The 15,510-nt window shown below is 37.6% G+C and overlaps 1 protein-coding gene across 1 annotated transcript; it reads left to right on the top strand.

Moving 5' to 3' along the window:
• Window positions 1–384: 384 nt before the first annotated feature.
• LOC129753678 (uncharacterized) lies at window positions 385–4,107 on the top strand. The gene has a single exon (XM_055749525.1). It carries the CDS (start codon window positions 385–387, stop codon window positions 4,105–4,107), a length of 3,723 nt encoding a protein of 1,240 aa, XP_055605500.1.
• The last annotated feature ends 11,403 nt before the right edge of the window (window positions 4,108–15,510 follow it).

Raw genomic sequence — 15,510 nt, 5'->3', positions numbered from 1 at the left:
AAGTTGGAAGTAAAACCAAGTACCGCTACCCCCGAGAATTACTGCAATATTCATCAATTGGAGGGTGATCTAATCCTGTTCAGAATCGTCCCTGTCATTCTGTATGGCTCGAAAACAGCGATACGCACGTTTGCGTTTTTAGACGACGGGTCGGAACTCACTCTTATTGAAGAGAGCTTAGCGAACGAACTTGACCTTCAGGGCCCGCAAAAATCACTTTGCCTGAAATGGACAGGTGATACAAGGCGATTCGAGGATCGTTCAAAAGTTGTCAACTTACGAGTATCAGGTAGCAACAAATCGTTTGAAAGGTCTTACAGTTTGTCGGAAGTTCGAACAGTTCGTGAACTAAACTTACCTAAACAGTCTTAAATAACAACTGATATGAAGCGCAAGTACCCCCATTTGAACAACATTCCCTTCGAGTCCTATCGAGATGCTGTCCCACGGATCCTGATTGGCCTGGATCATGCACATCTAGGGAATGCCTTCAAAACCCGCGAAGGCCGCTTCAACCAACCAATCGCAGTAAAATCCAGATTGGGCTGGATCGTGTTCGGCAACTGCGCTGAAACTGAACCAGCTAGTTTTTTTGTAAACATGCACAGCATACCTAGATGTGAATGTAATGATGACGATAGTCTGCAAAAGTTAGTAAAAAACTATTTTTCGTTGGATAGCATTGGCATTTCTCATTCATCGCGGCTAATGTCAACTAATGATCAAAAAGCTATTGACATGTTGAACTTCCAAATGAAATCGGTTGCTGGCAGATACGAAGTAGGACTGTTATGGAAGTACGAACATGTGAGGTTGCCCAACAGTAGAGACATGGCTCTCAGGAGGTGGCAATGCTTAGATCGCCGACTGAGCAAAGACGAAAAGCTAGCTACGCTGATGGAGGAAAAAATACAGGACTATTTGCGCAAGGGATACATCAGGAAGTTAGACAAGAAAGAACTTGTATCGAAACAACCTAGAGTTTGGTATCTCCCTATATTCCCCGTGGTGAACCCAAACAAACCAGGCAAACTACGAATAGTCTGGGATGCTGCAGCAAAAGCCCACGGAGTATCTTTTAATTCAGTCCTCCTAAAAGGGCCTGATCAGATGAGTTCGCTTTTTTCTATTTTGCTCAAATTCCGAGAATATAAAATAGCCTTTTCCGGTGATATAAGGGAAATGTACCATCAGGTACTAATCAGAGAAGCCGATCAACAATGCCAAAGGTTCTTTTGGAAAAGCAACGCGGACTCTATCGTTCCCAGTGAATATGTTATGCGAGTAATGACATTTGGGGCCAGCTGTTCACCGTGCAGCGCCCTCTTCGTGAAGAACGCAAATGCGCGAAAATTTCAAAAGGAGTTTCCACAGGCGGTTGACGTAATTATCAATCAACACTACGTTGACGACGCACTGGTGAGCGTGGAAGATGAGGACGACGCCATACGTATCGCCAAGGAAGTTTACGAGATCCACAGAAGCGGTGGCTTTGAGATAAGGAACTGGGTATCCAATTCCCGTCGGTTCCTGAAAGCTCTTCCAGGCCCGAATGCCGCGGAAAAAAGTATGAGTTTGTCTTCCGAGCTTGGCACCGAGAAGATCCTTGGGATGTTTTGCAATACTGCTTCCGATAAGTTCACGTTCAAGCTCTCTTCTAGACACGATCCGGATCTGCTGAATGGTAAGCGAATTCCAACTAAAAGAGAAGTTCTCAGAACCCTTATGATGATCTTTGATCCCCTGGGGCTAATAGGCCACGTTTTAATGTATCTGAAAATAATCCTACAAGAAGTATGGCGCGTTGGCGTCGGATGGGATGACAATATCCCCAAAGATCTTTTTTTGAAGTGGTTGTCATGGCTGAATGTGCTACCGGCGCTTCAAGAAGTTAGAATCCCGCGTTGTTATAGAATAATGACATCTATGTTCAACACCACAGTCGTTCAAATGCATACGTTTGTCGATGCGAGCGAGAGTGGATTTGCCACCGCAGTGTTTCTCAGGTTCGAGGAAAACGGCAACGTAGAATGCACCTTAGTTGGAAGCAAAACAAGGGTATCTCCACTGAAATTCTTAACTATCCCGAGATCTGAGCTGCAAGCTGGTCTACTAGGAGCCAGATTAGCAACAAATATAGTTGCGTCATTATCCATCGAAGTCCATAAACAATTCTTCTGGACCGATTCAAGAAACCTTTTGAGCTGGCTGAAATCAGATCATCGCAGATATTCTCAATTCGTCGGAACGCGTGTAAGCGAGATTCTGGAACTAACGAATCTCAACGAGTGGTACTGGACTCCTACAAAGGATAACGTTGCGGATGACGGAACCAAATGGAAGGGCGTGTCGGATACTTCCTCGAGCAGCAGATGGTTTAGAGGCCCTTCCTTTCTTTATAAACCAGCAGAAGAGTGGCCAAATCAACCAAAATCCATCGACAACACCAACGAAGAACTACGTCCTAAGCTTCTGCTTCAAATTGCGACTCATCAATCAATTGTAAATATCGAAAACTTTTCCTGCTGGCGTCGTCTGTACCGATCGACAGCCATGGTAATAAGAGCTGTTAATGAATTTCGAAGCTTACTGCATCCATCGCGAAAGAACATGAAACCTAAGCGCCTGAACCCCGATATCGAGAGCATTCCACCCTTGAACAGGGAGGAATTACTAGCAGCACAAAACCTTTTGTACAGAGAAGTCCAAATATGTACGACCGCTGACGAATATACTTTGCTGAAGGAGTCCTCCGGCGAAAGTCCCAAAGTCCTGCCAAAGTCTAGCAAACTTTATCGCCTTTCACCCTTCGTAGACACCCATGGTGTTATGCGTATTCACAGCAGAACGAAAACTTGCCAGTATACAGACCTTCATTCAAAAAATCCTATTGTCCTGCCACGGGAGCATCACATGACAAGACTTATTGTTCAACATTTCCACAAAAATCTTTATCACCGGAACCACGAAACTGCCATCAATCAACTACGTCTGCGCTATGACATTCCGAAGTTGAGAGTAGTATACCGTACCATGAGAGGCAACTGTCAGCGTTGTAAAAACGAAAAGGCTTCTCCAGAACCACCCCCTATGGCCGATCTTCCAGAAGCCAGACTGGCAGCCTTCTGCCGGCCATTTACTCATGCAGGCATCGATTATTTTGGTCCGATGCTGGTCGTTGTTCATCGTCGTTCAGAGAAAAGATGGGGTGTTTTAATAACGTGTATGACCACTCGTGCCATATATATAGATCTCGTGCAATCACTGAGCACCGACTCATGCATCATGGCATTGAGAATGTTCATGGTCCGTCGCGGAGTTCCAAGATTCATTTATAGCGATCGAGGAACAAACTTCCGAGGAGCAGCAAAAGAACTCGTAACAGAACTCGAAAAGGTGAACCAAGATGCTCTAGTATCGGCAATTACATCTACCGAAACCACCTGGAAATTCAACCCCCCAGCATCACCACACATGGGTGGTGCATGGGAAAGGTTAATTCAAACAGTAAAAAACAACTTGCAAAACATCTCGCTTTCTCGAGTTCCACGTGAAGAGGTACTACGCTGCGCGCTGGTGGAAATCGAAGGTACAGTAAACTCCAGACCTCTGACTTACGTGTCGTTGGAAGATCAAGACGCTCCTGTGCTAACTCCAAACCATTTTATACTCGGTTCCTCCAATGGTAACAAGCCTCTAGCTTTGTTTGACGACAGTTCTGAGGCACTTAGAAAACAGTGGCACACTTCTCAACTTATAGCAAACATCTTTTGGCGACGTTGGCTGAATGACTATTTGCCATGTTTGACTAGACGATCCAAGTGGTACACACCTGCAAAAAAGATTGCGGTTGGTGATATCGTGATCATGGTTGATCCTAGTGCACCCAGAAACAGTTGGCCCAAAGGAAGAGTCATCGGGACCGTTCCATCCAAGGATGGTCAAGTTCGAAAGGCGACTGTCCAAACAGTCCACGGAATCTACGAGAGACCAGCGGTGAGGTTAGCTGTAATCGACGTTGGCGTTAGCAATCGTGCTGCTCAGGAGATGTCTGACCGCACTCCGGGGGGGACTGTTAGTAGCGCCAACTTGAGCCCCTCGGCTTGATCGATTTGGTTGGGGCTACATCGACGATCAACTCCTGATGACAGCGACGGATAGACGTCAGATCGAGAAACGGCAGATTGGCAAGTGAAAACGTAGAAGAAGGTTGATAAGGCGGAAGTAGATAAAAAGCGTGCGCGAAATAATTTATAAAATTAAGGAAGTTTTTCTATTTACGTTGGAAAATAGTGATAGAACTAATATTTTCCGAACGGTAAGATTAAAATTGATATTTTGTACGATAATTGGGAAGTTACGAACTATTTACTTTGTAGTCAGGTTTACAAATACTGTAAAACGTGGAAATTGAGCATATATGCAATAGGTGGATAGTTCTTATCTGGTAAGATTGTTGTAACAACGTATAGATAACGCATTTAATAACTGATTTCGTGATGCTAAACAGATTCCGACAAGGATTGGACAGTGTTAGGAGAGATTTGCCGCACAACAGCTATTGCGAACACTAAATGTAAGCCTTTCTTCCCTCGTTCATAATTTTCTAAAACTAACTAAAATTAATAATTTTAGGAGATTTTTAATCATCGAATAAAAAGACTAAAGATCCAGAAATATTGTTCTTTGTGAGCTGGCATCCCTAACACTATTCTTTTCTATTCTTTTCTATTCTTTTCTTTTCTATTGTTTTCTTTTCTTTTATATAACTTTCTATCATTTTCTATTAATTTCTTTTAATTTCAATTATTTTCTGTTCTTTCAAATATTTTACCATTTTTTCTCTTCTATTCCATATTTTTCTATTCTTTTATATTATTTCCGATTTTTTACTTTTCTGTTGTCTTCTACTATTTTCTATTATTTTCTGTTCTATTTCATTCGTTTCTATTCTTTTCTATTCTTTTCCATTCTTTTCTATTCTTTTATATTTTTTTCTTTTCAATTATTTTCTTTTCTATTCTTTTCTTTGCTCTTCTTTACTATTCCTTTTTGTTCTTTCCGATTCTTTTGTATTCTTTTCTATTTTTTCCATTCTTTTGTATTATTTCCTATTCCTTTTTATTCTTTTATATTGTTTTCCATTTCTTTTCTTTTCTAATATTTTAAATTCTTTTCTTTATTTCAATTCGTTTCTTTTCTTTTCCATTCTTTTCTATTATTTTCTATTATTTTCTATTCTTGACTATTCTTTTCCATTCTTTTCTTTTTTTTCTATTCATTTATATTCTTTTTTTATTCCTTCCAATTCATTTTTATTCCTTTCTATTCTTTTCTTTTCTATTTTATTCTTTCTATTTTTTTTATATTATTTTCCATTGTTTTCTTTTATTTCTGTTATTATATTTTTCTTTTCTTTTTATTCTTTCCAATTTTTCTATTTTTTTCTTTCCTTTTTATCATTTTTTTTCCTTTTTTTGTATTTTCTATTCTTTTCTTCTGCGTTCAAATTTTTCACCTTGGTGTTCAACGACAGCTCACATGTAGAACTCGGTTACTGCTGAAAACGCACGCAGGTTAAAACTTTTTTTCGAACGAAAAGTTCTTTACCTACTCTGAAGGCAACCATCATCGCCTAATTGTTAAAAATTTAGGAAGGTTGAAAATAGTTTGAATTGGATGCATAAACCTATTTAGTGTTCATGCAAGTATGGATGGTAGGCAAAAATATCTGAATAGGGAAATGTCCATTTTCAATTCAAAAATGTTTGGTTTTCTAAAGAAATTCTTTGTAATGATAATTTTAACTAATAGTTCAAATCAGAAATGTTCAATATAACCTCCAACATTTTGGTTGAGTTGGGTTTATCGTTACTTTTTTCAAGAAAAAATATACACCAAATAACTGAAATAAAAATACGCGAATGTATATGGTTTAGTATTTTTTATGTATTTTTTTTTCAAAAAATTTTTAGTTCACTAATTTGGTAGGCCAAAGTATTTCGTTAGAATTTTGAAAGACAAGAACACCCAATATTTTGAACAAAAATGTTTACATTTATATTTGAATACATTCTTGAACTCTCTAAGCAAAATAAAAAAGAATTGTTTTTCGCATTTATTTTAATATCTTGAAGTATGTTCACTGCTTATAGAAATTTTGACATATTACAAATAAAAGTTTGGTTTCACACACAAATGTTCATTCACTCTATATGGTTGATAGAAGCTTCAGAAGCAAGTATATCATTCTTTGGAAAACAGATCGTATTTCAGTTCATGTTCGATCCAAATAAATCTCGACGCCTCGAAATCGAATAGCACTGTTCGAAAATTATTCAAATTACTGCCCATTTCACGGCTTTACGCGCGGCTGTTAACAGCCTAACTGGGCAGTAAATTTTTCCCAATTCCCGAACAGGACTGTAAAACCTTTCAAGAACATTCCGGGAAACCGTTTTAGCGTTTTCTTTCAATTGTTCTCCAACAGCAACAGTCCAGGGCCAGTTCCGAGAGAAGAGAAATCACTCAGAGCTTTATCCAATCCTGGTCAGCAATAAAACACACCCAAATCGCATTCCCACCAAACACCGGATCCATAAATTTTCGCGCCCAAATCCACCGGATCTTGGTGAAGTTAAAAATTCATCTTCGCCGCACATTCCTAAATTTTGCGGAACCAAGAGCCAGCAGCAGCCAAACAATTCAGCAGAGCCCATCAGGTGCCGAAATCCGGGGGCCTTCCGGAGAAATTCATTGCCATTCGACGATACTTTTGTCGTTGATGTTATGTGTGTAGCGTAGTTTAGCAGTTCAATTGATGCGCTCCATATTGCGGATAGACGAACGACGAACGTCTGCTACCTTCTAGACCGTTTATGTAAGTCGGCTTGAAAGTCCATTAGATACCTTTCATCACCCCCAGCCTGATCTGGTCCTTCTTTTTTGATGTGGTGAGGTTGCCATATTTGGGGGAAATTGCTGCGGCAATCAGGAATTTCAAGGCTCCATACTCTGTGAGTCGAATTATTGATGGGTGAGCGAAATTCTTGCTATTTGAGAGTTGTTGGAGTATCTACATTTTCCAGAAATATGATGATGAAATTTTTCACAATAACTCAGTTCAACTCTCTGAGTTAGTTTGCAAGATTATGTCAACCATTGACCATTCAGAAAAAAAAAATCTGAAAAACTTTATTGACCTCTTGCTATACAAGATTTTCAAAAAATAAAACAAGTTATAATTTCATTAGTTTTGATTGTTTAAATATTGTGCAAATAAAAACAAAACATGATTTTTTAGATTTTTCGCACAATGGAGAAAAAAGTGTACCAACCGCGAAGAAACTCAATATCTTCCGTCCTACATGACCCAAATCTATGAAATTATACTTTCCTTATGTGAAAATTTCCGGAGAATCAATTGGACATAGTTTTGAACGCCGCACAAGCTTACGAACGGAGATATAGTGCCTTTTTAACCCCTTATTCTATATAGGGTATTTTTCTAAATATAGGGTATTTTGTAAACATTCCAGAAAAACACTGATTCGAACCAGAGAATTTTGAACGAACACAGACCTATCGTGTGTATTTTTTATGAGGAATCGAATGAAGGCTGTTTTGGCTACCGCACGCTTCAGAAAATGGAGTTATGGCTATTTTTACCCTAAATTCCCCTATATTTTTCAATTATTTCTGAAAAAAGCATGTTCGGATTTGTACATTTTGAACCAAATGGGTTGTATCTTGTGTGTGTTTTCCGAGCAATCGAATGAGGGCTGTTTGAGCCGCCGCCAGGGACTATAAAAATCGCTCACTCCTCGAAACGCACACGAAAATGCTTCGCCGCCGGCTCGCTATTCGTTTGTGTTTAATACAATCACGAACAGCAACAAAAACGATTCTACAACGGCGGTTTCTATGCTGCTCGTATTAAAACACATTCATGAGCGAGTCTGAGAAACGGGATCACGAGAGACTCGAATTTGCTTCATGAGAATTTTGATACCGAGCTTGCTGTCTGTTTAAGGAAGAAAGTACGCCAGTTCAGAAGAAAAAAGTAGGAAGAAAAAAAAGAAAAAGGAATCTTTCGGCTCGTCCTTCTCAGAGACAAACCGTCCGTACCGCCCGGGCACCGATCGTTTAAAGATTGGCTTGGCCTACACATGTGCACACTGTTGCTGTTGATGTTATTGATGTTCCTTCAAGCTCGTAGCTTCAAAAAGTGACGCACATTCTTTCGTAGGAAGCAATAATAACAGCACTAGCAAGAAGCAAAACAATACTTTTGGCTCGGCATATTTGCCTGAAAAGAATAATAACATCACTAAAATGGATTGGATGTGCCGGCCGAATGCACACTGTTCTTCTTATTTTCCATTCCTTTTGACCAACGCGTGTTTACAGCCAGCAGGTCTTTGTTGCTGTTAGTGTTTGTTCAAGCTCAAGCTTTGCAAAGGGGCGAACATTTTTCCACGGGAAAGAATAATACCATTACTAACACAGCTCATGAGCGGGTTGGTAAAAGTTTCATGAATCGGCTCGCTGCTACGCAATCGTCGGGTTGATGCTAGATTTTGTGTGCGGAGAAGGAAGCAAGGCAAAAAGGAATCAGGAGCCTTGGTCGTGTTTTCGATTTGGTCGGGCTCGATTCGTGAGAACAGGAGATTCTCGCTCACACCTCATTCGCGTTCCAGGGCATTTTTATGAGCAAAAATCGGAGCGATGCAGGCTCTGTCGCTCGTTTGAATGAGTTTTTCAATCCTTGGCCGCCGCACACTTCGGAAAATGGTGTTATGGTTGTTTTACCTTCATTTCCCTTACATTTTTCAAATTGTTAAGAAAACGCATGTTCGGACTTGAAAATTTTGAATCTATTGAGACCAGGCTTCGGACGCATCCTGAGGCGCGACTCATAAGAGGTAGAGCAGTACCACTCATTGAGGAGGAACTCCCAAACTCCTGGCAGTCGAAAACCACTCTTTCTCGCTTCTCTTATCGCCAGAATCGCTAGGAGCACCAGTCACTCTTTGCTCCCTCGGAGGCTCTGCGCTCCTCCCAAAGAGGCCTCCCTGGGAGAAATAACTTTGCGTGTGACGATTCAGAATTGCTTCGAGTTAGGTACATATGTATTTGATTGCTTCAAATAGCTCACAGCTGCTGGCTGGCTGCTGGGGGTGGCTGTGCGACGATGTAAGCAAAACGAATTTTAGACTATTTTTGTACCTAAACAACGTTGATATTATTTCTCTAATTTACATTCAATGTTCATGTTAAACGATTGTCGAAGTTAAGGCTTTCAGATAATTTGTTTTACAAAGAAATCGGCCGGTGTTTAAAGAAGTATTGTAATCAAGAACATACTGCACCCTTATCAACCTAAATGGCTTTTAAAAACTTAACGTCCACAGATAATCACTCTGCCTTTAAATCAAAAGGCTTAAGGTTGATGGGACATCAAAAGTACGTAGTCAGAAAAATCATTGCTTCCCCAGCTATTTTCAAATCTGCAAAAACATACAATTTTCACCTTTCTAAAAAAGGTCTAGATAAGTGGCAACAATGAATGAAAAAATCAAATGAAAACATTTGAAAATTTATAGTTTAAGATATATTGCTGATGTTATAACGCATAAAGCATCAAATGAGTAAGTTTTGGTTTTGTTCGAATAAAATTTTACAATTTTCTGTCAAAAATGATTTTAAAACTATAAAGGTGCTGCATACATTTAGGGGTAAAAAATCATCTAGCTTAACTCATAAAAATATGTTATGTTTTTCTGTCAAAAATGATTTCAAAACCATAAAGGTGCTGCATACATTTAGGGGTAAAAAATTATCTAGTTTAAATCATAAAAGTTCATGTTGTATTTTTCTGTCAAAAATGATTTTAAAACCATGAAGGTGCTGCATACATTTAGGGGTGAAAAATCATCTATCTTAAATCATAAAAGTTCATGTTATGATAGATGATATTTTGAATTTAACAAACGCGTGAAGTGAACCAATCATAACAGCATATGGAATCAAGATTTAAAAGGTGAATCTTTGATTTGCATTTTGAAGAATTTTTAGCCCAGATTGGTAACTGAATTATTCAAATATTTATTTAAAAAAAAGCTGATTTTCCAAAAAAAAAAATCACACCAACAGTGTTGATATAGGCGAGGTATGTTTATGGCATTGGAAAAATATATAAAAAATGTAGGTACATCTTTGGAACAATTTTTTTTTAATTTTCTATGAGAATCAAAATATTTAAAAATCTATCTCACAATGTTAAGAAATAAGTCATCATTATTTTGTTATCATTAAATGATAACTTCACTATATTATATTCAAATAAAAAATAACACCTCTTGATGTGGTATACAAATGTAGCATCTAACCCGCCTGTTGCATAATGCCCCGTTTGACGGTTTTTGATGAAATAATAGCTACCCGAAGATAATATTTCAAATTTCTTTACAAACTAGAGGCCCTTCTAGTGCTATTTGACTTAAATTTTGCATGTAAACTTCACACAACAATCTGCTTATTTGAGCCACGCTACTCAACAAAATAATCAGCCGGGACACGTCCTACCTTTCGTTATTCATATTAAATCATTTCCAAATGACACCGCCGGCGCAAACCAAAACAAACGAACACGAACCAGCCAGATTCCCAGTTCATAACGTTTGTCTTAAAGCGTCCTCCTAGGGAGCGATCCCGAAGAGCGCTCATTTATCTTTTAAGAGCGGAGCGAGAGGTTAAAAGAACTCCCTAGGAGCATGACATCTTCGAGGCAAATGGTCACTCCTTCTCATCCCTTCACGCAGCTTAAAGAGTGAGAGCAGATTTTAGCTCCGTGGGTGTTTGCTCTCAAATGAATCCGAAGCCTGATTGAGACGTATCTTGTGTGATTTTTTCCGAGAAATCCAATGAAGGCTGTTTGAGCCACCGCACGCTTTGGAAAATGGAGTTATGGCTGTTTTACCCTCAATTCCCCTACATTTTTCAATAGTTTCAGAAAAAAGCATGTTCGGACTTGAAAATTTTGAACCAAATGAAACGTATCATGTGTGATTTTTTTCGAGGAATGCAACGAAGCCTATTTGACACACCGCACGCATCGGAAACAGAAGTTATGGCTGTTTCACCTTCGATTCCCTTTCATTTTCCAAAAAGTTCAGAAAAACTATGATCGGACTTGAAAATTTTGAACCAAACGAGACTTATCTTAAGCAATTTTTTCCGAGGAATCAAATGAAAGCTGTTTGAGCCACCGCAAGCTTTGAAATATGGAGTTATGGCTGTTTTTTTCCTCAATTTCATTACATTTTTCAATGATTTCAGAAAAAATGTAGGGGAATTGAGGGTAAGAACAGCCATAACTCCACATTTCATAGGGTACGGTGGTTCAAACAGCCTTCGTTGAATTCCTCGAAAAAAATTGCATAAGATAAGTCGCGTTTGGTTCAAAATTTTCAAGTCCGATCATGGTTTTCCTTAACTTTTTGAAAAATGAAAGGGAATTGAGGATAAAACATATGTAACTCCTGTTTCCGATGCGTGAGGTGTGTCAAATAGGATTCGTTGTATTCCTCGAAAAAAATCATACATGATACGTTCAATTTGGTTCAAAATTTTCAATTCCGAATATGCTTTTTGGAGCTATTTGAAAAATGAAGGGGAATTGAGGGCAAAACAGCCATAACTTCTGTTTCCAATTCGTGCAGTGGCTCAAATAGGCTTCGTTGGATTCCTTGAAAAAAATTACATAGGATACAACCCATTTGATTCAAAATTTTCCAGTCCCAACATGCTTTTTTCTGAGCTTTTTAAAAAATGTTGGGCAATTGAGGGTAAAACAGCCATAACTCCTGTTCCCAATCCGTGCGGTGGCTCGAATAAGCTTCGTAGGATTCCTCGGAAAAAATCACATAGGATACAACCCATTTGGTTCAAAATTTTGAATTCCGAACATGCTTTTTTCTGAAATCATTGAAAAATGTAGGGGAATTGAGGGTAAAAACAGCCATAACTCCTGTTTCCGATGCGTGCGGTGGCTCAAACACTGAATTTCTTCATTGAACTCCTCGGAAAAAATCACACAAGATACGTTCCAAAAGATTTAAAGTTTTCAAGTCCGAACATGCGTTTTCTTAACAATTCGAAAAATTGAGGGAAATTGAAGGTAAATCAGCCATAACTCCATTTTTCGAAGTATGCGGCGGCTCGAACAGCCCTCATTCGATTGCTCGGAAAAATACACACAAGATACAACCCATTTGGTTCAAAATGTAAAAGTTCGAACATGCTTTTTTCAGAAATAATTGAAAAATATAGGGGAATTGAGGGTAAAAACAGCCATAACTACATTTTCTCAAGCGTGCGGTGGCCAAAACAGCCTTTATTCGATTCCTCATAAAAAATACACACGATAGGTCTGTGTTCGTTCAAAATTCTCTGGTTCGAATCAGTGTTTTTCTGGAATGTTTACAAAATATTGGGGAATAAGGGGTTAAAAAGGCACTATATCTCCGTTCGTAAGCTTGTGCGGCGTTTGAAACTATGTCCTATCGATTTTCTGGAAATTTTCACAAAAAGAAAGTATAACTTTATAAATTTGGGTCATGTAGGACGAAAGATATTGAATTTCTTCGCGGTTTGTACACTTTTTCCCCATTGTGCATCGATTCATCTCCGCCCATTTCTCTGACGCTCGGGTATTTGACGCTATAAAAAGATCGTACACAGCTCAGTTAGACTCATAGGGAAAAGTGACCCTGGCAGTTAAACTCCCTTGAGAAAAAAATTTGGGCTCATTCGTAAAACTATTCTTGTATAGGCAACATCGGTGACATAACTTCATCCGTCCTTAAAATTAATACCCGTTACAGACCCTGGAGTGTTAATTTGACACCTCTGACCAAAACCAATATATCTTTTTTGTTTCTCAACCAACTTTTACAAAATTTATAGTTTTGGAAACTTCGTGATGTAACCCAAATATGTTTTTCGGACAATATTCACCTACAATACCTCAGTTTGCCGTTATTCAAAGTCTAAGAAAAAAGACTGTAGACCTGCTAGGGAATGCTCAAAAAAAATTCACTTAGTGTCCAAAAAAGCTGAAGACACATTCCACCGTAACGTGAAATCGCTTTTCAAGACTTTTCTGAACTGTTATCATTCTAAACGTCAACCAATTTATTTGAAAATGATAAGAATTGTAACACACGGTCGCGAATTAAATTTACTTAAAAATAAATAAAATTTGGTCGTTATAAAATTTAATTTCTTTTTGTTATGATCAATTACTTTCGTGATGTGACTTCACGATAGAAATGACCATTTTTGACTTCAGTACATACAACTTTGATTTCCTGTTCTCTCTGTGGAAATAGAATATCGCTGTCTTCGAATGAGTTGTAGAAAAAACAAGAGCCCTCAATTTGATGTGCTTAACTTTTCGATTGAACGATAACGAACGAAGTTATGCTTATTTGAAGTTGTGACGTGAATTAACTCTGTTTAAACAGAACAATATATTTAACCGAATCCGCGTCACGAAATATCAAGTTATTCTGAACCATTCTTCAGAGCCTTCAAATTATATGTGCTTTTTTAAAAACGATATTTTGTTGTTCCGACTTTTAAAATCATAAATTTTCAGTTTTTTTACCTTACTTTTTCCTAATTTTAAATGGCACTTGAATAGCAACATATTGAGGGATCATACGTTAAAATTACTATTGTTTCTCAAAGTCTGTATAGATTTTACAAAAAAATAAATTTTGTTACATGAATTAACTCAGCTAGATCCAAACCGATTTTTATAAAATTTAGTGTTTTAGAATTGTCCTATCATTTTCAAAGAAGATCTTATTTTTTATGTCAGAAAATGTATAAGTTTACTTTAAAAAAAATTAAAAAGTTCCCTTTTTTGTGACGTGAATTCACTCATTTGTGACTGTTTTTGTTCGCTTTTCAAAATAATCACAATGGATACAAACAAACACTTTTTCCTGCAAAATGAAGCAGTGTTTTTTGGCTTCAAAACGTATTAAATTAAATTTTTCCAAAAAAATTTTTTCCACATATTTCTTAATAAATTATTTTGAAAAGTTGTCAAAATCACCACTTTTTTCAACAAAAAATTTTATTTTCAAAACTATATAAAGCATGTTAAAAATTATTTTCTCTTTTTTCCGTTGGTTTTTTGTGATTTGAATTATCAAAGTTATAGACAAGTTTTAAATTTTTTGATACGCGAACGAATAAAAATCATTTTTGAGCGGTACAAGCACGTGGAATGTGTCTGAAGTGATTTTTTTTTAGCAATCCGTAGCTGACCTACAGTCTTTTCTGAATCATGCTTTTTCGGTTTTTTTTTTTTCTTAGACTTTGAATAACGGAAAACTTAAGTGCTGTAGGTAAAAAATGTCTGAGAAACATATTTGAATTACATTACGAGGTTTGCAAAACTATAAATTAGTAAAAGCCGGCTGAGCAACCAGAGAGATACAGCGGTTTTAAGCGAAGAGTATCAAATTGACACTATAGGTCTGATCAAGGATTTTTTTTGGGCTTTCAGGGTGCATCAATCAAAAAAGTAAAGATGCAAAGTTAAATATTTCAAAAATTCATTGAGGATTCCTGAAGATTATTTTTAAATTTGGATGCACCCCAATAAAGTTCAAAGCCACAAAACTTCCAATAGTGTCATATTAACACTCAAGAGCGGATTAGGGTTAAACGGTTAAACCCATCTCTATTTAAACATGCACAATTATTTGATTTTTAGCGTTTTCTGTATAAATTTTTCAATGATTTCATCATCACAACAGGGCTTGTGATATAGCTCAGTTGGTAAGCATGTTGTCTCCTGAGCCGATATCCGCGAGTTCGAGCCCAAGAGTAAACATCGAACACAGTTGTATCGGATAGTTTTTCAATAACGATCCGCCAACTGCAACGTTGATAAAGTCGCGAATGTCATAAAGATGGTAAAACGACTATAATCGAAACAAAAAAATAATCATCATCATTATCATCATCTTCAATGATTTCTTCTTTCAGTAGTGGGTACACAAATTGCATAAGCTTGATTGCCGCTACTCGTAAAAAGATGTTTATTTTCTACCGATGTAACTCGAACCTTTGCATTCCAACTCCAGTTAACATTTTTGAACTAGAAATCTTTAAGCAGTTGAATTGAGAATAGGAAAAGTATCTAAAATTGCTAGCAGTTATTAGATTTATTAATAAGATATAAATCTAAGGTTTTACAAGGTTTCCGTTTTATGGAAGATTTGTGTTATTTGTGGCGCCCAACTGAGCCATTATTTTGGTTCATTTATGGTGTCTCAAATGCTCAACTTTACACTTGAACTGATTTTGGCTAATAAAGTTTCATCTCTGGTTGTCAAAAATATGAAACTCGCGATAATAAATTTCTTTGCGTTTGCTACTTGTCTAATACAGTAATCGTTTTCATCTGGTGGCCAACCGGTTGTGCAC

This window comes from Uranotaenia lowii, chromosome 3 (genome assembly GCF_029784155.1).
Source record: "Uranotaenia lowii strain MFRU-FL chromosome 3, ASM2978415v1, whole genome shotgun sequence".
In the NCBI taxonomy this organism is placed as follows: domain Eukaryota; kingdom Metazoa; phylum Arthropoda; class Insecta; order Diptera; family Culicidae; genus Uranotaenia; species Uranotaenia lowii.
Note: the sequence above shows the minus strand (reverse complement) of the source record. Positions and strands in the feature narration are given on the sequence as shown.